At 39.5% G+C, this 24,981-nt stretch overlaps 1 protein-coding gene across 3 annotated transcripts; it reads left to right on the plus strand.

Annotated features, from left to right (window-relative positions):
- YAF2 (YY1 associated factor 2) lies at window positions 1-23,556 on the plus strand. 3 transcript variants are annotated; one of them, XM_081211858.1, is made up of 5 exons: window positions 1-321; window positions 358-533; window positions 916-1,041; window positions 20,027-20,179; window positions 21,789-23,556. In XM_081211858.1, exons 2-5 carry the CDS (start codon window positions 508-510, stop codon window positions 22,024-22,026), a joined length of 543 nt encoding a protein of 180 aa, XP_081067984.1. In that variant the 5' UTR covers window positions 1-321; window positions 358-507; the 3' UTR covers window positions 22,027-23,556. The 3 variants fall into 3 exon arrangements, with proteins under 3 accessions (XP_081067984.1, XP_081067983.1, XP_081067985.1); XM_081211857.1 differs by having other exon boundaries at window positions 1-533; XM_081211859.1 differs by lacking the exons at window positions 1-321; window positions 358-533 and adding an exon at window positions 668-751.
- Window positions 23,557-24,981: the final 1,425 nt, after the last annotated feature.

Genomic DNA, 24,981 nt, shown 5'->3' on the forward strand with positions numbered 1-24,981 from the left:
AGCCAGCGGAGTCCTCTTGTCAAAGCACCGGAGCCTCCTCTCGCTCGCCTCCCCCCTCATCCCGCCGCAGTCGGAGCGACTTCAGGGTTGTCACCACCGCCGTCTGGGGCGCCTCGGCCTTGGCCTGGCTTGCGGGCTGCCGCTGGTTGGCGACGGGGGGACACGTGAGGGAGAAGAAAGAGGCGTGAGGTTAGGGCGGGAGGGGGGTGGAAGAGAGAGGAGAGGAGAAGCGGCAGCGGCGGCGGCAGGAGTTCCCCCGACAGCTGGAGGCTGCGGTAGTCGGCGGTGTCGGCCGCAGTAAAGCAGCGGACGGCCGTTGTTGTTGGCGGCGGCGGCGCGCGCTGTGCGCGGCGGCAGCGGCGGCGGCAGCGGCGGCGGCTCCTCCTCCTCCTCCTCGCTTGGTTGCCTGGGCTCGAGAGCCAACCCCCCGCTTCCTCGGCTCGCTCCTCCTTATTGACAAATACACAAAGGGCCGCGCCGGGCTGGAGACGCGTCTGTGGAGCCGGCATGGGAGACAAGAAGAGCCCCACAAGGTGAGGAGCCAGGGAGGAGGGGAAGCGGGCGCCGACTCGCAACAGGCCGCTGCTGCTGCTGCTGAGAGGGAGAAGCGGCGGCGGCGGCGCTGTGAGGGGGGCTCCCGTGGCCGTTCGCCGCCGCCGCTTCTCCCCCCTCCCCTCTGCTGCCAAAGCCTCCGGCGGCGTCCCCTCAGCGCAGCGAATGGCGGTGAGCGGGCGCTGGGGGCGGCGAAGAGGTAGCTGGCAAGCGGCGGGGCGAAGCGAGGCCCCGAGCGAGTGGGAGGGAGGGAGGGAAGGGAGCGATGTCTTGTTTTGTGCCTTAAACCTCCTTCTCTCTCCTCCTCCTCCTCTTCCTTCTCCTCCTCCTTATCGCCGCCCCCTCTTTTTGGGGGGTGTTTAGGCCGAAGCGGCAGCCGAAGCCGTCCTCCGACGAGGGCTATTGGGACTGCAGCGTGTGCACCTTCCGGAACAGCGCCGAGGCCTTCAAGTGCATGATGTGCGATGTGAGGAAGGGCACCTCCACCCGGTGAGTGAGCGGCCCAGAGAGGCCTGCGCTGGTGACACCCGCATCCCCAAGGAGGGAGGGAGGGAGGGAGGGAGCGGGGCTGGCCGAGGAGAGGCGTCCGGGGGCCGCCGGCTGGGAAGAAGAGCAGAGCCCGGAGGCTGCTGCCGCCGCCACCGCCGCCACCATCATAGCCACCAGGGCAGGCTTTTTATTATTTATTGCTCGCCCTCCCTCCTTCTTCCTCAGGAGAGGGTGACAGGAGAGGGAGTGGATGCGCTGCAGGCACCAGCTCTCTCCTGCGTTCCGCTCTCCTCCTCCGTCTGCTTTCCTTTCCTCCTCTCCTCTCCCCGCCCTTGCCCAGTAAACATGGTCTCTTTCTCAACACCTCCCCCCCCCCCAAGGCTTAGAGATAATTTCTTTTCTGTGAACTTAAAGGCACAGTTCTCTCGCACCACCCTCAATGGTTCGATTTGCCAGTCATGCAGTGTGGAATGGGATAGAAAATAAGCTCCTTTCCCTCCTCAGCTTTTTTTTTGCTTTGCTTTGCTGTGATCACACAAACAGTGCAGATGTCTGGAGAGTTTGCTGTTTGTTTTTAATCCTGCTCATGGTGATATAGCATTCCCTATGTACATAATTTTTTTAAAAAAAAAACCCTTAAACTGACTAAATGTGAATGCTGTCCATTGTACATGTTGTGCAAAAATAAGTCATCTTCTGTTGAAGGGAGGACAGAAATGGATAAGGGCTTGGATTTTCTTTTTGAGGTCTGCTTATAGTCCACTGTGTAGCCCTGTTAGCTCATTTAAAAGATGACTTTTGTAATTATTTTTCATGGTGGATTAGAATACTTAAAGAGGGGGTGTCAACAAACAGTCTCTTGGTTGTTCGTGTCTGTGTCATACTTGCTGATATTTTGCTGAAGTGAGGGCCATTGTCATGTCTTGCCTTAATAGCAAAATGCCCTTCCTAATGTTGGGTGGGATATGTGTGAGGAGAGAGGAGAGAGGAAGAATCCCTGGGAGGTACCTGACAATGAGGAGTGGAGAATGGCAGCTGCTGAGGTGATTAGTTCCCAACTACTGTTTTGGGGTTACCATGGTGGGGGAACACGCATTTACTGGTAATTTTTGGGAGGCAGTGGCTGAGGCAGGAGTTGTTTCAGTCAGCACCTTGAAAGCATAGTTGCTATCTGCACAGCAGCTCCTGGCATATAGGCTGTTGATGACTACAGGAGCCACTAGCAAGTCAGCAACTGGGCATTTCTACAGTGCTGACTAAGAAGATAACTCTTGCTTCCACACTGGCCTTCCATTAGGTTACATGTGAGGTCTAGGAACTTAAAGCAAACATATTTTCCACTTCTCATCCTCACCTTCCACATTCTGCCTTTACCTTCCAACAGATACTGGTAAAGTTACGCATTTTCCTGTGCTCTTCATCTTCCTCCAATAGTGGCAGATGCTTCATGTCAGAGGACCACCCCAGCAGCTGTTTCTGGGACTGGGCCACACATAGGCCCAGTCAGGTTTTTGTCTCCATACAACACTTATTTTCCTGGAGGAAAATAAAATCCATTTACATAGATTACATAGTGGATGTAAAAGGTTATAGTCAGAGATACTCTTGAGGGAAAAAGTAAATCCATTCCCCACCCATGGTGATTTCTGGACATTAATAATAAAGATTGGTCCTCTCTGTACAACTGTCTCATGATTTCTCTTTCTCGGTCACACTAAATTGTGACAAACAGTTAGGAGATGGCTTATTTATGTAGAAATGTTTATTTTACTCACAGCAATATTGTTTGCCCATTTAAAATTAATTATGTGCCCTTTTTAGGTTATTACATACCCCTTATAGGTTCGATGCATTCCATTGCTTGGAAAATTCTGTACAATCCAAAAACAAGTGTTTTGTGCAGCAGCATTACAGGAAAAATGTGGAAGTATTGTACTTAAGAGTCCAGTAAGTCACAGGTTTATTAAACCTCAGTGATTGAGATTTAATGCACTGAAGCATATGCATGAATGATTACATATTTACTAATTGAATATTTATATGCTGCTTTACTTTTGCCCGCTGAGGCTCACAGAGCAAATAAAACATAATTTTAAAGCAACAATATTTATAACCAATGTAAAACAATACACCTAGGCATAATAAGAGACAATATATCTTCTAAACCTTATGCAGGGCAGAGATAGAATAACACCTTCTGCTATCAACAGGGGGACCTCAGGGCAGTTGTGTTAAAGGCCCCCTCTTGGTAGCTGCTGTTATTGGTGAAGTGAAAGTATACAAGGTCTGATTCCTTAAGTGTACATGCAGCATTGGCATAGGGGAAGACAGTTTCTCTGGATCTTAGGCCACAAAGATCTTTAGAGCTAAGCATCATCACCTTGAACTGAGCCAGGAATGTGCTAGCAGCACTGGCTGAATAGGCTCACACCTTCCAATGTTCAGTAAGAGGCAGGTGGTGGCATTCTACATCAGCTACAAAATAGTCTATATTGTAGTCCCAATGTAGCATACATTACATGTAGTCAGTCCTGGACATAACAAGAGAATGCATCAGCATAGCCAGGTCTCAGTTCTCCAAGAAGAGACTAGGCCTAGGAAGACTACAGTGGTGCCCTGCAAGACGAATGCCTCGCAAGACGGAAAACCCGCTAGGCGAAAGGGTTTTCCGTTTTTGAGCTGCTTCGCAAGACGATTTCCCCTATGGGCTTGCTTTGCAAGACGAAAACGTCTTGCAAGTGTTCCGATTTCCCCCTGCTCCCCCCCTTTTTCTAAGCTGCTAAACCGCTAATAGCCTTTTAGCGGCTAATCCGCTAATCCTTTAATAGCCGCTAATCCTTTAATAGCCGCTAAGCCTTTAATAGCCGCTAAACCGCTAATAGCGCTAAGCCGCTAATAGGGTTGCTTCGCAAGACGAAAAAACCGCTAGACGAAGAGACTCGCGGAACGGATTAATTCCGTCTTGCGAGGCACCACTGTATAAAAATGGCTTCCTAGCTACTGCTATTACTGGTGTATTCAAAAATGAGGAGATAGGGATGTTTCAACTCCATCTATCGCAGACATTCTAACCCCTTCCAAAGCCTTCTTGCCCTCTTTAATACAATCCAATTGACCTTAGCCTCCATACACTTATTTAAGAGCACCTTCTGGATGTGTACATTGATTGCACTCAACCCCAAAGCTCTAGATCAGGGGTGTCTGTTTCCTGGCACAGGCATTTTTTGCCTCTCCCAAGACCTGCCAATTTTGGCAGTGACCAAAAAAAGAAGAAAAAAAAGGGAGGGGGAAGAAAGATACAGCACTAGGGTGGACAGTGTGTTTTAAACCTCTCCACCCAACCTCTCATCAGTCATCAGATTGATCAGTTGATAAGCAGGCAGGGGGTGATAACCCCTTCTGAACAGCTGGTCAGCATGGATCAACAGGAGGGTCTGCATCCTGTGTCTGTATTTGTGAGAGAGTGGGATGGCCACACCCATCACTGGCATGCAGTTGCCAGAGGGCTTCCTTGGGACAAAAGAGGTTAGCCACCCCTGCCCAATTCCCATAATGCTGAACTGATACCCCCAGATTGAAAAGGTCATAGGAGAACTCTGTGTGTGTGTGTGCGCGTGCGTGCGCGCGTGCGAGAGAGAGGGGGGGGGGAGAGAGAGATACATGTCTGTGCAGGCTTGCAGTTCTGCGTCTTGATCCTGTACAAATCGCATGGAGTTTAATGGGTTTTAATTTCAAGTAAGAAGGCATAGGATTGCATCCACTAATCAAGGCTTACAGGATGCAGTTTTATAATAAAAGCTATGTCTTTATTCATACATTGTTATACTGAATATCTGTGCCAAAGTGTATTAAATTAATGAGTGGAGATTTACCAAAAAAATTATTCAGGTTGATGTCTTCATAATAACCTTGCTAATATTGCTTATATTATATGCCTTCTCTTACTATTTTTTTACCTTGTTTAGGCATAATTAGTATTCACTAATTTCAGTGGTTCTAGTCCAGTGTTGGCCAAACGTGGGTTTCTAGCTGTTTTGGGACTACAATTCCCATCATCCATGACCACTGGTGCTGTTAGCTAGGGATGATGGGAATTGTAGTCCCAAAACAGCTGGAGACCCAAGTTTGGCCAACACTGTTATAGCCATACTTGGAGTAGAACAATGAAATCAGTGGACTTAGCTCAGCCATGAGTAACTTAAGTCCACTCATTTCAGTGGGCCTAATCTGATTGTGACTTAGTTGGATTCCACATTATGAATTTTCAGTAAAACATCAGTTTGCCTGATCTTTCTAACCTGTATACTCTCTTGGCTTCCCTATGCTTAATGTTTTCCACCATTATCATAGCTGGCAGCTCACAGTATAAAATAAATACATAAATAAAGCAGTTTTGGCATCAAGGACTATTTTTTTCTGGTTTCTGGAAACCTGCCTGGTATTCTACAGTGCTTCCTCCTTGCCTTTGGTACTATTCAGCTGCATCACAAGTGGTTTTTCTTTTCCTCCCATTATGTCCTTGGAGATATTAAAATATTTGAATAAGTGACAGATTTTGAAGAACTGCCTTGCTGGATTAGATCAAGAGTCATCTAGTTCAGCATGTTGCTTCCAACAGCAGCTAGCCAGATGCCTCTAAAAGCTTACAAGCAAGGTATTAAGTTACAATCATTTCCTTTAGTTTTGTCTCAAGTGTCTGATAAGCAGAGATATACTGCCACTGAATATGAATGTTCCATTTATTTATCATGGCTAATTAACAGACCAATTTTTCTGTTCCCTGTTAATCTCTAGCTGAGTTCATGGCCATCACCTTAACTTGTAATAGTGAATTAAACATTAAATTATGCAAGGCATGAAAAATATTTTTGTAAACTGCAGATACAGTATAGTAAGGTCATGCATATTTGCTCTCAGATTGGTGGGCACAGGAGTATAGCGCTTGCTGCAATCGCCTCAATAGAAGAGGTAGGGAAAATGTGGTTTTGTGGGTGAAAAGAGTATGAGAGGTCAGGGATCTAGAAAGAGATAAAATAAGCATTGGCTGCCTCTAGCATTTACTTATACTGTATGGAAATGATTTTGATACTTCCTTACACACCAAACTTTATCAAAGAAAGGCTGTTGGCACCAAACTGGCATGGAAACCTGAATATTCTGGTTACACATTTGTTAAATTGTCCAAGTACAGAGATCATGAAGTCCCATTCACTTTCTTTGTCAGAAAGGAGGATTCAGTGGAAACGGTCCTTGTACTTCTAGTCATCTAGTTGGTAGGGGATGGTGGGACTCTGAAAAGTGATGGGTGTAATCTATTTTATGCCTCAACTAGGTTTAGAGTATTTCACAAATATTTATTTATTTAATTTGTATACACTCTTCATTTGTAGATCTCAGGAATTTTGTCTACATCAGGAATATGTGTTTGACTTTATTCTTCCCTGGATAGAGATGCAAAAAGCAACATCTTTAAATTATTGACAGATACCAATAATCATTTTCTTTTAAAACACTAATTTAGCAGCATTAGAGTTTCTGAGACTGATTCCAGTTGTGATAAACTATTATGTAGTCACCAGAGTCCTTAGAATATCAGATATTTCAATTTGATACATACATTTTGATATAGATAGAATTTGATATCAACTCGTAATACCTACGAGTTTCAGTAAACTCATTAATTTGGAGGGAATTTACTTAGTAATAATAGAAATGGTCAGATATATTGGTGATTTTTGCATAAAATGTTAAGGGGTAAATTCAGAAGCAAGCAAAACATTTAGAACTTGTGCTGCTATTTTATACAAAAAGACCAGTTTTTGTCCATGCCAGTCATGCAACTATATATAACAGTCTTCTCACATTCATACATAGGCAGCCATGCATTGCTCTAGGGTGAATCTGTATACAGATGTAATATCAGGTTTCCAACAGCTATGTTGACACCGTTTTCTAAATTTGCACTTGAAAGACATTACATGCTATCCATTCAAATAAAATGAAATGCAAATAGATTTTGCAGGTCTGAAACCATATTTGGTGTTCAGATTTGAGAAGATTGGTATTCTGTAAAATGTATGGTGTCATAACTGCCAGGTGATACAGTGAACAAATTCCCTTGCTATTGTGCTTTTGAGGATAAGTGCCTTCTGTGTGGAAGTGATAGCCTCAGATGGTTCCCAAAGGGCATTGCTTTGCATTGTAAAACCACTGCCAAATATTGCAGTAGGCTACACGGCAATCTGTTAAATGTTCAGTGGTGAGAAATGTTAGTAATTAAGTCCTCAGAAATTTGCAGTTTCAGTTTATTAGGTATTTATTAATATATATGTGCTTACTGATTATGAGTGTTCATTTACTCTGTTCTAGATTATATGACAGATATGAATACTATGAAATCTACTGCATAATATTGTAAAATAAAGATTAATTGTGAAAGTCCCTGTATGCTTTCAAAAGTAAAAACATTTGTGCATGAAAATTCAATAATAAATATCAATGAAGAGAAATAAAGTAATTTCATGTATTCACAAAATAAATCTAAGGTGCAGCAATAACAGTGATAATCATGTTGGGGCCTTTTTAGATTTCACTGCTTGTTGTCTTTATAAAGCCATCTGTTGAGAACAGAGCACTGGACTTGATAAGACTATTGATACAAGCCAGCAGAGTTCTCCTCATGTTATATGAAAACATGGGAGTTACGAAAAATCTAATCAGGTGATTTTTAATTTTCATATAACATTTATGCCTTCATCAGCTGTACTTGCTCCAGAATGTTGACAGGATGTATATCTGGATGTGCATTCTTATTGAAAGCAATGCAGTGCATCTAGTATTTGATGCTCATCTAATTTATGCCCATAGTTGAGAATCACTGAAGAAGATCTGCAGCCAGAAGCCATTTGGGCTTGCACATCTCCTGTAGATTGGAACACTGGAATATATTTCGTTAACACTATATTTCAGGCAATTCTATTTTGTTTGGTAGACTGAGATGTGATACATCTACAATAAAATACTCATTTTTGCAAGAAATTATTTCAGCTGGTGGTACTTTCCCTTTGTTTTAACATTAAAGCAATGCCTGCAACAAAAACCAGGAATATTATGGTTTAGCATTATTTATACCCAATTTTTAAGTGTCCATAACAGGACCCAACAATGTCCTAGCTCAAATATAGATAATAACCTTTGGCCCTCCAGCTGTTACTGAACTATAACTTCTTTCAACCCCAGTAACCATGGCTAGTGACCAGGGTTGATGGAAGCTGTAGTTCAGCAACACCTGTCCTAGCTGCATCCATTCCTTACTCTGTGGTCAATACGGATGTGAGAGATTTTACCTCCAAAGCGAAACACAAATTTATCACAGTGATTCTTATCGTGTAGTGGCGCCCGCCCTGTGGAACGCCCTCCCATCAGATGTCAAAGAGATAAACAACTACCTGACATTTAGAAGACATCTGAAGGCAGCCCTGTTTAGGGAAGTTTTTAATGTGTGACATTTTAATGTATTTTTAATCTTTGTTGGAAGCTGCCCAGAGTGGCTGGGAAACCCAGCCAGATGGGCGGGATACAAATAATATATTATTATTATTAAGTCTTTGCCTCAAGATATACATTAATTAGCCTCTAATCATTCAAAATAGCTTTACTAGCCAACAACATACTGATGCATTGGAGAAATAAGGTGTCACCACACTTTGACAAGGCTTCACAATTTGGTAAAGAATGTTTGATAAAATTCTTTATATTTCTTTATCAAGATAATTATTTTTTTCTGGCCAGGGTCTTTCAGATATCTTTAATGGGCCAAGCAATCCTATGAATGTGGTTTATGTCAGCATAACTTCCTATGTCCAGCCTATTATGCATATAAACCACAGACGTATTGACAGAAACTGGTGGATTATTTTTATGCTGTTACTTAGTTTTAGCATATTCTCTTCTAGGGATCAGTTGAAATAACAGTGGCTGTTATGGCTTAGTTGTAATACATGGTCAAAGATGAGGGCTGCTAGCCATGACTTTTATACCCATTAAAAACCATAGTGATCAAGAAACAACTCCTTAAACATGACTGCATTACATCTCCATTTTACAATAATGCAAATCAGAATACAACTGCGAAGTTCCATGATAATGGCAACCTGCAGACTCATTTTTCATTTTCATTTTCATGTATAGTTAATGCGTTCTATATCATTTCAGAAAGTTTCAATATCTGGCAACTGTTTTTCAAAATGACATTTTACATGTGAGTAAAACAACAGCAGTGCCATGTACAACTCAAAATATTTCTATTTCCCCTCCCTAAAGTTCAGTGAAAGACCTCTCCCAAGACAACAGAGAAAAAGGTTAATGACACTTGATTGCATTGATAGTTTTGCTTTCTCATTGGTGTAATGACTATAAATTTTATGTTTCAAACAAAATCATACTAGGTAAGGCCAATAAAACTTAAATTGGTTGAGTATGTTGGATTAGTCACACAGCACATACATTCTCCACCAACAATTGAAAAGGAAAAACTATGTTTTAACTTTTTTCTCCGCTTTGATGTTCTTGGTATTGAGAAAATGTGATATTAACTGAAATGTGTTTTATGTACAACTTTTTTTAATGATGTAACACCACAATGGTGCAACTTACCTAGCATAAATGTGTTTCCATGGGTGTCATTTAAACCTCTTTTTAGGACTGTCATCTTTTATTCTCTGAAATGGTAGTAATTATTAGGAGAGCATTCCTATGCAGAAGAAACTGGCCCAAAGCAAGCTGGTGTAAATTAAGCTGAAGTACGTTTACACCAGATCCAGACTTTGTTCAGCAGCGGGGCTGCTGTTGTTGCTCTCCCTAGGTCTGTCACAGGGGAAAACAAGCCTTTAAAATAGTGTTGTACACCAGTAGCCAGGGCATGTGGTTGAGCTGAGCGGGCTTGAGCCTCAGCTGAGTCAGAATGAGCAAGTTAAGCAAGTGTATGCTTGGCTGAACTACTGTTGGCTGCTTAATGCCATTGGAGATCTGCTGCATCCAAAGTTGCTCATTCTAGTGGCTCTTGACATAGGATTGCCCCCAAAGCAATGTAGAGCATCTTACAGAGTTTTACACAAAAAAGGTGCCTGCCCTCAAAAAGCTTACGGTCTGAATGACAAATCTGGTAAGGGCGGAGTGAACATATGTTACTGCTTTTAGAAGAAAGATAATATAATTATGTGTCAATATATTGTTGCATGCCACCCCAGTCTCTGAGCGGTGCAAGTTCCGGGGGGTTCCAGGTCCTTACCCAGGGGTTGTATTTCCTTCAGAATGAGGTACAGTGGCGACTGCGGTGTCTTTATGATATATGGTTAATTTGCACATATATATACAACTTGAGCCTACAATGGAGGAGTTCACAGCATTAAGACCCCAAGGGAGTATTGCTTCTTTCATAGCTGCAGCCTGAGATTCAAGCAGAAATCAAGCATTGCAAGAAGCCAAACTACAGGGAACCAGGCAGAGGGCCTTCTCGGTAGTGGCACCCGCCCTGTGGAACGCCCTCCCATCAGATGTCAAAGAGAACAACAACTACCAGACTTTTAGAAGACATCTGAAGGCAACCCTGTTTAGGGAAGCTTAAATGTTTGATGCATTACTGTATTTTAATATTTTGTTGGAAGCCGCCCAGAGTGGCTGGGGAAGCCCAGCCAGATGAGTGAGGTATAAATAAATTATCATCATCATCATCATCACCATCTCTCTCTCTCCCTCTTTCTCTCTCTTGTTTCCCAGACTATTGCTTCTAGCTTCTATCTCACATAATTCAACTTTCCATTCTACCCTTTGTCTTTCTATCAGCAAGTTGGGGGAGAAGGGCCAACCCATTTATTGTCTGGCACCGAGCCACTTCCTTTGTTACTTTAATGGCCCATTATTTCACCAGGAAGTTAGCCTCGCTATCCAAGGAATTTGAATCCTAGGTTAGATTTTAACACTTGCTGGGCCCAGGAATTAGAAAGGTTTCAGCATGCAGCCTACCCCCTCCCCCCAACTCACAACACTATTTAATAATCAGGGAATAATGTCCCTATGGGAAATGTGATTATGCTGAAATAAAGCGCAGAAGCAGCCACTGATGCCCTGGAGTCATCTGGCAAAGTTGTTGAGTTTGAGCCTGGTAAATTGAAAAGGCAATTTGTTAGCCAAGTGATGGAATATGATATTCATTAGTATGAAATCATCTTTTTAAATAGGAGGGCTTCAGTGGCATTTGTCTTCCCTGCAAATGACAGAGGTTAGGTTGAACAGAAACAAATAACAAGCCTAAGTTGCTGTGAGCATTTTGAGTTCCCACATGGACTTGATGCTGACATGCAACTTATGAATGCCTAGTAAAGTGTGAGATGCACAGAATCTTGCTTTGGAGGCATTTATTTGTAGATGGCTTGGCTATCAATGAATTTTCACATCTTATATTGGTCATCTTAAAATTGAACACCGTTCATTTTCCAGAAAACATTTTTTTGACAGTTTCCAATAAGCACTACCATAAGTTTGACACTTGCCCATAAAATATTTGCTATTTATGCATATTGATGCAAATGGAAAAATCCTGATTCCCACTTTTAGAGAAAACACCTATCTTAAGTTACAAATTCTTCAGGTTGCAAAATTGTTACATTGGTCACAGCTTTTAAAACACAATAAAAATAAAGCATTTAATTTGTGGCATACTTTTTGATTATTTTTGTAGGGATGATCAAGGCAGTTAACAAAAAGTTTAATGTTAATTGGAGTTAAATAATATTAGCTAAAATACAAAATAGGTAAAGAAGCTTGCCAATGTTACATTGGTCACTACAGAATAACTCAACTTTAGGATTCTAATGCACTGTTAAATGTCAGTCTTTTTCTTTTAGTTAATCATTGGTGAAATTATCTTCTGGAATATTCAAATAACAAATATACATGGTATATTACATATGCTACAGATGTTTTCATCTTACAGTTTTGATGTTAGATCTTGAATGCGGCTAAATTTTGGAAATATAAATGAAAGTCTTTTTTGTCTCACACTTCAGAAAGTCAATTTCTTTTATTTGAAAGAAAAGTAAAATGGAGCTAGGGAGCTGTGAATAAGGAGCTAAAAACTAGTTTCTGGGTACCATTTAGAAGACAATAAAAGGATGTTTGATGCTGTATTTTCACACTGCTTGCTTTTAACACTAACAGGAGTTACTGCTCATGTAACTTGCTTTTGGCTGCAGTCCAAAGAAAGGAAAGAGCTGTGTGTCTTACCAGAGCCTTGTTTGCTGTTTTTACTGCAGCAAGAGACAGCCAAAGTAACAAGTAGGTTTTAAACCTAAACTGGCAATTCAAGTTTAGGGTATAGGTTTTAGCTGTTTCTGCTATCTTGTGTATACTGTTTAGAGTTAAGATACCATTTGGTCAATTGTTTTATGTCCTCAATATAATCATTCTAGTTCAGACTTTGTATACACAAAACTACAATGAAAGGAACTGTAACACCAGCCAGCAGATGCAGGATCCTGAGTTGGTTCTGTGTTCTGGCATTGCTCTATTGATTCTCATGTTGACCAGGTGGTTTCAGCTGGCTTGTTAAGAAGCCATAATCATGTATCAGTTTTCTTTCAGGACCATATGGTGAGTCACCATGTGATGAAACTAGTTATATCACAATCTGGATGACTGATAACCTGAGTCTACCTGCTGCCTCCCGGATAGGAGTTAAAACAGCACTAGCTAAACTGATGAACCACATTCTTAATCACACCAGTTTCATAGGCAGACCACGCAAGCCCTAAACCTGGGCGTAGCCAACCTTTTTGGATCAGTGAGCGCATTTTGAAGCTTGATATAGTGCTGTGGGGTGGCAGTCACAAAAAAAGCTGCTGGGTGTTTGTGATAACACAAAATGGTTGCCAAGGGGAGTGTGACATAACACAAACTTAGAGAGAAAGATGGCCCAAACCATCTTATGTGTACCATGGGAAGTGAGCTATGTGTTGCTGTTTCTGATTGTAGAGATCACACAATATTTTTATAAAGTAACACAAATGCGTGCACACACACTCACACTCTGATGGTGATGCTGCCTAATAGCAACAGGGAGTGTTCCTCAGAATCAGAGAAAATACAAAGGTGGCCACACCATGCTCACACTCACTTCACAGAAATTGCTTGAAAGGTCCTGACTGTCTTGCGCCATAACTTTCTTTCTAAGCAGGCTAGAGATCTACCTTACCTTAAAAAAAATAAAAACATCAGGGAGTCGGGGACACCTGCTTAGGGACAACAATGAAAGTCTTTGGGGGCCAGGTTGGTGAACTGTGCCCTAGATTTTCCCAGGAATGAAAATTGAACTCTGATTTTAGGGTGCAATCAGAGTTTACTACATGCAGGAAGTATCAGCTATCTTGCAAATAAATGAATAATTATTGTTAGTAATGCAAAGAAAGGAGCAGGGGAAGAGAAATTAACTACAAATACAAGGAAAGACTGGCCTAAAAGCAGAAACATCCACACACACAATATACTTTGTAAGATATTGTAAGCCACCACATCTGAAATTCCCACTTTAGGATACTAAAGGCTAGGGTAAGAAGGTAAAAAATGGCATGCCTTCATCCCTGGAAATAGGGATAGGCATTATATAATAATATGAAGGCATGGTTCTAGTTGAAGGGTGTGCTTCTTGAGTTTCTAACCCACTTATATCATGTAAATTGGGAGGCTCCTGGGCTTTTTCCTCAGAAGGCAAGAAAATAGGACAATGCTGCACTTTATAGCCCTCTTTTAGATGTGCTGTTCTTTAGTATCCTTCTAGTGCCCCTGTGCTGAATTAGTCTCCTCTACAGGATCTCTGCTGATAGTCTCTTAGATTGTGTAATAGCATGGCATTAACTAGGTGTTGCTGTGTTTTTATGCCCCATAGGCATTACAGGCTAATAAACAACTCAGCTGCTGAGTGCATATACAGTGGTACCTTGAGTTACATACGCTTCAGGTTACATATGCTTCCGGTTACAGACTCTGCTAACACAGAAATAGTACCTTGGGTTAAGAACTTTGCTTCAGAATGAGAACAGAAATTGTGCTCCGGCGGCGCGGCGGCAGCAGGAGGCCGCATTAGCTAAAGTGGTGCTTCAGGTTAAGAACAGTTTCAGGTTAAGAACGGGCCTCAGGAATGAATTAAGTACTTAACCCGAGGTACCATTGTAGCCAGCTAGTATTCATTGTTTTGAAAAAATAAAGAGTTAGTTACAGATTTCCAGAATATTGCAGTTAAAGTCTACATTATTTGTGTTATTCTGCAATGAGGCTTCCAGGAAGATACTCAGAATTTAAGACTTGAAGAATATAGAAAGGAAATTGCTCTCCATTTTCAAAGTGTTCAGCAATAAAAAGTGGATTATGTCTTAGGACTTAGAAGATACAGCAACAAAGTTCTAAATAGAACTTGAGTCTTCTGTGCAAGTTGCCAAGAAATAATCCTGTACACTAGCCTCCAAATTGGTTATTTTATTTTAACACCCTACAGCTATATTCAGTTGTTACCTAACACTTACCCCAAGTAATTCAGATCACAAATACAAACCTCTTGCTAGCTCTTACAGTGTTTTCTTTAACTGTCTTTTGCTATTCTGTGTTTTCCTAGCAGCTTAGTAGTTTTTCTCATTCTTTTAATTTATGCTAAGAACAGCCAAAATGACTGTTAGCAATTAAACTGACCAGGCATATTCTGTGTGTATGTGTGTGTCTGTCAGTCTGTCCTAGGGCAATGGTCCCTGAGTGAGGCAGAGGAAGTAACTGAATCTCATTTCCACTGGTGTGCTTCCTATACATATCACCACTCTTGTTTTTGACCAAGGTCATGCTGCTGTACTTTTACAAGGTAATGGAGTACAAGATAGTGCCTCATTTTATAACGTGGGTTCATTTAGACAAACTTACTAAACATTAGAGTGAGAAATAAAACACATTATTAAAACTTTGCAAGCTGCAGCTCTTGCTAGTGATAACTACAATAAACATGTAACAATGAGAATGTATCCTTAACTGCTTTTCTGGGAAATAGAGTAAATGAAGGACATAGCTTGTTTTTCAAGCTGTTTTAAAGTGGAGCTTTAAACATGGGACTCTCTGGGTCAGGGATCAAAGGTGACATGTATGTCATTTGCTTTTCAGCCAACTTCAAATCTGGTTATCCAGGTACTTAAGCTCACTTTTACAATTACAAGAAAAATGTCTGTATGTATAAATCTGATTAATAAAATGATTTTTAAAAGAAACTAGAATCCTGTGGTTGTGCATGCAAAGCCTGTCCACTGCCAATAAGCAGTATTCTAGAATCTGTATTGGCAAGCACCGCTGAGCAGTAGTACAGAAAGCCGTATACATCCTGCTATAGTTGTTCAGTGCAGTAGGCATTGGCAATGAATGTGAACTGTAATCAGATTGCACTGGTTGTCAGAAGCTTTTCAGCAGATGCAGTGTGGAAACACCAGCTCTGTCCAGCCTTCTCTTTTTTCCCACCATAGGTGCCTGCAAATATCTGCTAGTAACCCAGACCATTTCTCCTCTGGTTGGTTTTCAGTGGTGGAAATTGCATAATACAGTCCATACATATTTCCACACATCTTCGCAGCAACTTGTGCAAGGTAGCTAATTTCAATAATAATGATTCTTATAATCTTTAAATATGATTAAGTTTCCTTAAGACTAATGAAATGAACTTAGTCCCACATGTTTGGCTAAGAACTGACATATAGCAGTTTTTAGCATTCCAGTAAAAATTTCAGAAAGTAGTCTACATAGTGCCAAAAACAAATAAATAGATAAATGGCAAAGCCGCTTTCAGAAATTAGAACTGGCCTTCCCATAGAAATTGAAATAAAATGTTTTATCTTATGGTGTCACTCAGCTGATGGCAAGGTTTCAATCAGTTTAACAGAGAAGCAATTTTCAGCTATTTTCACTTGCAGCTTGTAGACCCCTAAGTCTTCTGCAGAGGGTGGGGGACCTTCCAGGACAGAGCAGAGAGTGGTAAGGGGGATTGCTGAGAATTGCACCCTTCTCCATTCTGCTGATGGAATCCTTACCATCACCAAGGGATACAATCCATACAGTACTTGAGTAATTTTAGGCTGTGATCCAATAGACAGTTACATATATTTAGCCCTGTTTAGATATGTGAGTTTAAGCCTTCAGACTACAGGTTTATAGTCTTATGTAAAACCATCTCTAAACTCGTAAGTGGATTACAAAAATAGAACATAAAGCAATAAAGCAGTATAATAAAAACAGATGCAACATAAAAATCAGTATCATTAAAACCAAATTTGGAAAAAAAATCAGTAATATTCCAGTCTCATGGGTGAGGAAGTCTGATTTTTATTAATTACAGTCATATACATAATCAACTTTAATTAAATGTCAGTAGATACAAGGTGTAGTCTAGCAAGGAATACTTCATACAAGCCCTATCCACGTGACCTGTTACCTCCATAATATTACCATTACTGTATTCGTTTATGCCTAGTGTATTTAATGAATTGACAATCTCTTTTGATTGCATATGAATTTTCCAGCCTCAGATAATTTTCCAAATAGAAGATTTGGCTTTAGTTTAGTTATTAATTATTGGAGCTTGCAGAAGATCAGTGGGTGATTGTGTTTCTTCATGTGAATTAATTTGAGGGTGGAAGGGCTTTTTAATTTTTTTTGCAAGGGTCACTTAGCAGTAACATCTTATTCTCTATTAATTGATTCAGTTTGTATTCTATTGTTTAGAAAATTAAACTTGTGTCCAGTTTTTGCTTTAAATTGATCTTAACTCTGTAAATCATTTCCCCAAAAAATTTTATATTGATGATTTACAATGAATTGGAAAAAATGTTAAAAATAACCTTTGTTAAAAAAACAGAAGCATTTTTAATAGGTATTACAGGAATGGATATACCAAAAGTATACAATAATTTGTTTATGTATGCAACAACGGTCCCACGGATATTGTTAGCCCAACACTGGAAAGAAGAACAAGTCCCTACTAAAGAAGATTGGCAACTTAAATGAATGGAGTATGCCAAAATGCCTAAATTAACTGGAAGACTTAGAAATCAAGACAACAACAAATAAAAAAAAGAATGGAAGATGTTTATTGCATACTTACAAAAGCATTGTAAGGAAGTTAATACAGTAGCAGGTTTTTAAAAAAATACTTGTAATATTGAGGAGAATGTTTAAATTTGGCAACTATTAAAATTATTGACATGTTTAAATTAAGATAATACAAAAGACCCAGGGGAGGGAGTGGGGGGAAGTTGAGGGATCTAAGTAATCCCAAAATTTGAATTTATTATGGTGTGAAAATGTTTTATTTTCCTTTTTTCTATCTTTTATTATCTTCCTTTTTTGGTTTATTTTCTCTTTTTATATTTGTGCGATGATAATGTTTAATTGTGAAAATTAATAAAAAATTATTTATATATATATATGTATATGTATATGTATATGTATATGTATATAATATTATATATAAAAATGGATCTTAACCCTAAGAACTGCTTTCCATGCCCCACAATAACACGTCTAGAGTAAAACAGCAATTTTGCCAAAAGTTTGCTGCTTTGTTTTTGAATAAGATTGGTAAAGAGTGGTGTAATACAAATATTGTTCACAAGGTCTATTTTGCTATCTTTCAGTTATTAGTAATTTATTCCATCATCCTTTTAGATATTTAATAAAACATTTGAGCACATACAGTTTTTTATGATGCTATTTAGAATACATTACTATTGTACATTTGTGATAAGTATTCCTTTTATATATGCATATTGTTTGAAGTCTTTTAATTTGCTAGATAATGTTTTATTCTTTTCTTTCTCCTTTACAGGAAAGCCATAGCCCAATCTTAAAACATGCTGTGGCAATACATACATTATTTAGATAGGATGAACCTAAGTTTTACACTATTGTTGAGAAAAATTATATTTTGCTGGGATTGCAACAATGTTCCTCTGGTTTTCCAAGCAAACATGCTAGTTTGCTTGTTTAGGATTGGGGCAGTCTTCACTGCCTCAATGATTATTTTATTTTATTTTATTTTTTAAATTTGCCAATTGCTTTATCTTGTCCAGGGCATGAATGAATTTATCACTGTATGCCTAAAAGTGTGAACCTACAAATTAGAATACTCTTTACTTCAGTTTTGTTGGTTAGAGAATCTGTGTTAAGTAAAAGGTAAAGGACCCCTGGACGGTTAAGTTCAGTCAAAGGCGACCATGGGGTTGCGGCACTCATCTCGCTTTCCGGACAAGGGAGCCGGCGTTTGTCCACAGACAGCTTTCCGTGTCATGTGGCCAGCATGACTAAACTGCTTCTGGCGCAACGGAACACTGTGACAGAAACCAGAGCGCACGGAAACACCGTTTACCTTCCTGCCACAGCAGTACCTATTTATCTACAGTACTTGCACTGGCCTGCTTTCGAACTACTAGGTTGGCAGGAGCTGAGACAGAGCAACGGGAGCTCACTCCATTGTGGGGATTCGAACTGCCGACCTTCCGATCGGCAAGCCCAAGAGGCTCAGTGGTTTAGACCACAGTGCGACCCGCGTTAAGTAAGCTTAAATGACTAGTTTCTAAGAAATACTTTGGCAACTTTTTGCAGTTTGCTTTTTTAATTCAGTGAAATTTTATGTAAAAAATTGCATTTCCAAAAAATATGTAAGACGTGTCGTTTGAGTTGTCTTTTAAAATTAACCTGTGATAGGTTGTATTGAAATCAGTGGAAATGACAAACTAAAATCCTTAGTGTTGTATGAAAGGTGTTGTCAGCTGGCAGTAAAGCTCTTACCAATGCAACAGATAAGCATGCGATTTTCAGAAATTCTCTGCAGCCTTCTGTCTTCTCTTACTCTGCTCTGAAGGGTCTCCTAACTTTCTGGAACAGATTTATAGAAGGCTAGGGCAGGAGGGGAGTGCAGTGGGAAGCGGCGTTGCTGAAAATGGTTTCCGTCCTCATCCCTCCATGAAAACTTCACTGTCAGTTGAGGAACACCATTGGATGCAGACTACTGGTTTCAGTTCAGCTATTCTGAGTAGCACTCAGTTGATACAGCTCTATAGTTTTATATTATTTATTTGTTTGTGAGCTGCCCAAAGAACACCTGCTATGTGGTAGCTATATAATTGCAGTTAATAAATAAGTACAGGGATGCAGACTATCCCCTATCTAGTCATCAATCAGCCATTTGATGGAAAACCCATCCTTAGCTTATCTGCATGGATCAACTGAAGAATGGGGCTGTGTGTTCATGCATCCCGTGTGTGTGCATGAGATTGTGAAGTAGCTGTACCCACTGTAGCGCACAGAGGTTTTATCAAAAAAGGCTAGCCTTAGAGTTCTGCAAATTGGATACCCTTCAATAGAAATCTTAAGGTCATTGATGGGATAATATTTTCTTTTTAGAAATTTTCCTGGGACTTGGGGAAGGGCCATAGCTCAGTGGGTAGAATACATGCTTCAAATGCAAAGGGTCCCCCGTTCAATCCCTGGGATTTTTGGTTTTTTGTTTGGATAGGGCTGGGAATGGCTCATGCCTGAAACTCTAGAGAGCTGTATCCTGTCTTGAAAATGCAGAGCTAAATCGTGGTCTGACTTGATATAGCACACCTTCCTTTCTTCCTATGTGCATTATATTTTAGTCTAGTTAGACTAAAAATACTTTTGTGCTACACACTTTTGTGCCAGTGGAAGTTGTTGGGGGGAGGAGAGGCTTCACTGTTTCAAGAAATTCAAAGTGTGTTTACTTGTTCTTTAGAAAATGAAGCCTACATTCACAAATCTAAATAGGGTTCTGTGTGGAATGGGTGTATTGTTAACTGTGATCAATTTACAAAAAAATAATTTTTGTGCAGAAATTTACTGCATTTACTGATGCCAGGGAGTTTAATTTCTCTCATCCATTTACACACAGGAAACCTCGACCTGTCTCTCAACTGGTTGCACAACAGGTTACGCAGCAATTTGTGCCCCCTACACAATCAAAGAAAGAGAAAAAAGACAAAGTAGAAAAAGAAAAAAGTGAAAAGGAAACAACTAGCAAAAAGAACAGTCACAAGAAAACAAGGTAAACTTTGTTACTTTTTCTGTTACTTAGAGAACAAAATGAGATAATCTCTGCAAAATTCTTAGAAAAGGGTAAAGAGTCACACAATGATCCCTACCCACATAGTTGCGATGTTTAGGTACTCCACTGTTAGATTGAATCAAACCACAGGAAAGTGTATCTTCAGAAAGGGCCTAATATATACCTGTATCTATGTTCATATGTTGCTGAGCACATCATTCATGTATCTATATTTTTTTAAATGGCACCTGAGATCTTCAGATGAAGACCAGGATATAAATTTAATAAGTAATAATAATACCCTGATTTCTAGAAAAATCTGGTACCAGCATTTTTACCTCCTCTCAAAATTCTGGTCATGAAAGTCTGTCTTTTAATAGTGAGAAGCATTTCAGCAAAGTGGAAAGTAAGATACAAAGGGAATAAAATTCGGAGATTTCACCTTTTACACATTTTAATCGGCCTCAGATTGAGAAAAAGAAATTTGCAGTCAGTCAATAAAGTGTCTGAAAATTGGACAAACTATATGCACACTGCACTTGTGCACTTTAGAAAGGTTCAGATGGTGGAATGAATTTCCACTGGCAGCAGAAACCTGTATATTTTTACAGAATCTAAACTATATTTATTAGTATATGCTAATACAGTCAGATGGTTGTTATATATGCAATATAACCAGGGTCAATTGTCTCATAATATAAGGCAGCTTTGCCAGTTGGTTAAACATGGTCGAACAATTACTCCCAACTATGAAACCACCCCACCCCCATGCGTTGGGGGTGTAAATTTCTGCTGCCCACATTATCTTCAATAAAAGTAACCATTATGATAGACACCATTACTGTTTAATTAGAATTTGAAATTAGTCCACCTTATCACCCCTTCTCTATCTACCTGAGGCCACCAAGAGAGGTCATATGAAGGGAATGAAACTCCATCCAGATGAGACATTGATCTGAGATTAGGTGTGCAGCTTGTTGGGAACAGGATTGCCCTCCCCCAATTGCTGTAGGTTGAATTGCAGGTTGTGATAGTAGAGAGGAGCATTCTTTTCCAGCTAGACATAATGTACTGGCTTCAAAATTTCCTACACAATGAGGATTTTGCCACTATGGTGCTGCCATAACTCATTTGAAGCACATTAATGCACTCTATGTAAGCTGACTTTGATGAGTTCAATGGAACCTCAGCTGGTCCAGAATACAGTGGCCAGACACTTCTCTTGCCAAAGGGAGCATACAGCATCTATATGAAGTGATGAAGTGTGCGTGTTGCCCTTTAAATCCATAGAGGATTTTGGGGGACCCTCTGGAATAGACTTTGGGGAAATACGGGGAGAGGAAAGGGAAGTCCCACTGAGCAAGTGGAATGCCACTTGTTTAGTGCTGGATACAATCCAAGGTCTCTGGGAATTGGGTTGGGAAAAACCATCTATTATCTTGGAGAACTGCTGTCAGATTAAGTTTTAAAAATGTCATCCTAGAGTAGACCAATGATACGATTCAGAATATGGCAGCTTCTTACATATGTTTGGGCTTCAAATATAACCTTAACATAAGAGATTCAGATGATTTATGAATTACCTCCTTGATTATTTATATTACTCTAGGCCCAGGTTGAAAAATGTGGATCGAAGTAGCGCCCAACACTTGGAAGTTACTGTTGGTGATCTGACAGTCATTATTACAGACTTTAAGGAAAAAACAAAGTCACCACCTGCTTCCAGTGCAGCTTCTGCAGATCAGCACAGCCAGAGCGGTTCTAGTTCTGACAATACAGAGAGAGGAATGTCCAGGTCGTCTTCACCGAGAGGAGAAGCCTCATCACTGAATGGAGAATCTCATTAAAGTTTATTTACTCCAGTTTCTTTAGTCTTTCCTCTCCAAACTTGCAAATGTACACAACTTCTGCCAACAGTTACCACATTTTCATGACTTGTTATCCACAGTGCACGATTTGTATGTTTACTCAAATATGATTTATGCAGTTTTATACAAAACAAGTGCAGCAGTGAAATTAAATTTCATTGCAATCTATAAAACCTTTTCAGATGACTTTTTAATCTTCATATACAAAGGTGCCATGAAAATGTGGTTTGAATGTTCTTGATGCAGTGTTACTGGTAAGTCCATTTTCACCTTTAGTTTAGTGAATTCTAACACAACTCTTGGATTCTATACTATTGGCATGTACTGAATTGAATTTTTTTATAACATAGTTCAAGCTGCCTAAATATGTATTATTTGAGAATTGTGAAACATAGTTATATGTATGCAAGTCAAAGATCAACTTAATCAACTATTGCTGCAAAAGACTTTTCGTAATGATTATCTTTAAAACACCTGCTGGTACTTGGTGTGGTTGAATAGGAAAAATGTTATTAAATAAAAAAAAAACATTTGTATGAATTTTTGCGAATGTCTGACACATTTTACTAGATTACTGTTACTGAATTATGTTGCTGGCTTCTCCAATATTTTCCTCACACATTTAGAACATTTATTGTAATGTTTACAAGGGAAAAATTAGTAAATCTGTTACAAGCATTAATTGTTTAGCTTTATAACTCAAGTATAGTACTACCTTGTCCTTATACACTGGTATTCTATGTTATTGAACAGAAATTTGTTCTCAAATTATTAGGCATTTTCTGTTTTGTTTTCTTTTTAAATCTAGATTTTAATATCTAACTGCTGTTGATACATCCAAAACGTGATAATGTTCTCATTTGGCTTATTCTTTCCTTCTCCCAGACTTGCTCAGTGTTATAGTGATATATCAGTTCAGCTAGAGGCTGGGATCCAAAGAGGCTTTTACATTGCAATCCTGTACATGTCTACTCAGAAGTAAATCCCAATGAGTTCAGTGAGACTTACTTCCAGATAGTGCATATAAGATTGCAGCCTTAAGTTTATAGAAGAGTTTTAATGCAGGCTTGCAGTTTCCATTTTCTTCTCCAGCCATAGCTCATTGCACTGCAATGGATCCCTTTCCCAAAGTTCTTTGGAGCCTTGGGAGTGGGTGGTGCAGGGGACTGTAGATGAAAGGTGGTAAGCCTTGGAAGCCATTCTGTGTATGTGTGTGGATACTCCCTGTGCAGCCTTTTGGATCCAAGCCAGTGATATTAAATGTTGCACCAGAGTGAATAAATAAGCAAGTAGTGTGTATATATAACATTTGTTCCTATATCAGCCTTTTGCTTTGAAAAACAAAAATCCTTTATTAAATATTATAGAGCAAATCATAGGAAAAATGCAGTTCTTTGTTTTTGACATAGTTGTGAACATTTATGCATTTAGCAATATATAGATACAGAACAAGATTTACAGTCCCAGTCGGTATTATGTAAACTTTCCAATAAAATATTTTTATGAGTATAGGTTTTGCCATTTTGTTTACAATCAGTTAAGTGTTTTGGTGCACAAATTAATTAATAATTCTTGCATTAGAACTGTAGAATGGGAGGGGACATGGTTTGTAATTCTAAGGGTGTTTTTATTCATGACTTTGCCCATCAAATGGACATCCACTGATGACAATGTACATTCTATCTAAAAATGATTCTTTCCCACTTGTATGGCGTACTAACTATTTGGAAGTGATGCATTATAAATTGACAGTGGGATCCTGTGCATGTCAACTTAGACATGTCCCACTGAATTCAATGGGACTTACTCCCAGGTAAGTATTTATAGGATTAAAACCCATGAGCACAATCTTGAGCATTTATACTTATCTGAGACTGTAGTCCTAAACACACTTATTAAGGAGTAAGGACCATTATATTGAGTGGAATTTACTTTGGAGTAAACATACTTAGAATTGCACTTTACAAAGGTGAAGGTGTTTTAGCATCAGTTGTGAAAACATCCTAGCTTGTACCTCTCCAAACATGTTGTGCTCAGGGCTCTGCATCTGCAAAAGCTTGATAGACTGATTCAACAGCAAAAACTCCCACCCCATGTATTGCTTTACTTTGGGGCTTACAGCAGTAAGTGTTCTGGAAAAACAAAGTTACAAGAGGATGTCTGGCATATTTTAAGATGTAATCCTGTGCACACTTAGCTGGGAGTAAGCCCATTTCAGCTCAGTGGAAGTTACTTCTGAGAAGATATACATAGGATTAGGTTGTTAGCGTTTTTATTGTTGTTGGATCAGATTTGGTACAAAATCCATTGGAGTATTGTTACAGGGGAAACCATCATTAATTGAAAATATTTATTTTGTGAACCAATGTGAAAAATTAGATGGGATCTTTGGTAGTAAATCTAACCCCAAAATATTAAATACGTATGCTTAATATCATTTCAGCTAGAACAATGGAATTTTGTAGCCCCTGACAATTGTGATGTTTGCTGGTTTCTTGTAGTATTGTATTTTATTTCTGTTTTTAACTGCAGTACTTCTACAGGCACAATGGTACTATCTATTTTGTACAATGTTAGTTGTGAAATATAGTTAGTTGCATAAAATGAAAGTCTGATGTGATATCTAAAACTTGCACAACTCATTTCTTGGTGTTGCTGTCTTAAAATCTAATTTTAATAACAGGGTGTTGTTGTTTTCAAATGGACTACTGCTGACATGGACTGTTGGTTAAAATACTGTGCTATGAAATAGGCATTTTCTGCTTGGGTTTTAATGGCTTTAAAGTACAGGTAAAAAATATTGGTGTGTTTTTTTATGTGGGAGCAATGTAAACAATTCATTTCCTCCTAAATATTGGCAAAGGGTTTTTTTTTTATACAGTCGTACCTTGGTTTTCAAATGCCCTGGAACTCGAACGTTTTGGCTCCCAAACC

Source organism: Podarcis bocagei (genome assembly GCF_964188305.1).
Source record: "Podarcis bocagei genome assembly, chromosome: 10".
Classification (NCBI taxonomy): domain Eukaryota; kingdom Metazoa; phylum Chordata; class Lepidosauria; order Squamata; family Lacertidae; genus Podarcis; species Podarcis bocagei.

Bases quoted from the DNA above. Each gene is read 5' to 3' on its own strand.
- YAF2 (XM_081211857.1), top strand. From the start codon at position 508: ATGGGAGACAAGAAGAGCCCCACAAG. The intron at 1,042-20,026 runs GTGAGTGAGCGG...ATTTACACACAG, and splicing joins AGGAAGGGCACCTCCACCCG to GAAACCTCGACCTGTCTCTC. The intron at 20,180-21,788 runs GTAAACTTTGTT...ATATTACTCTAG, and splicing joins AACAGTCACAAGAAAACAAG to GCCCAGGTTGAAAAATGTGG.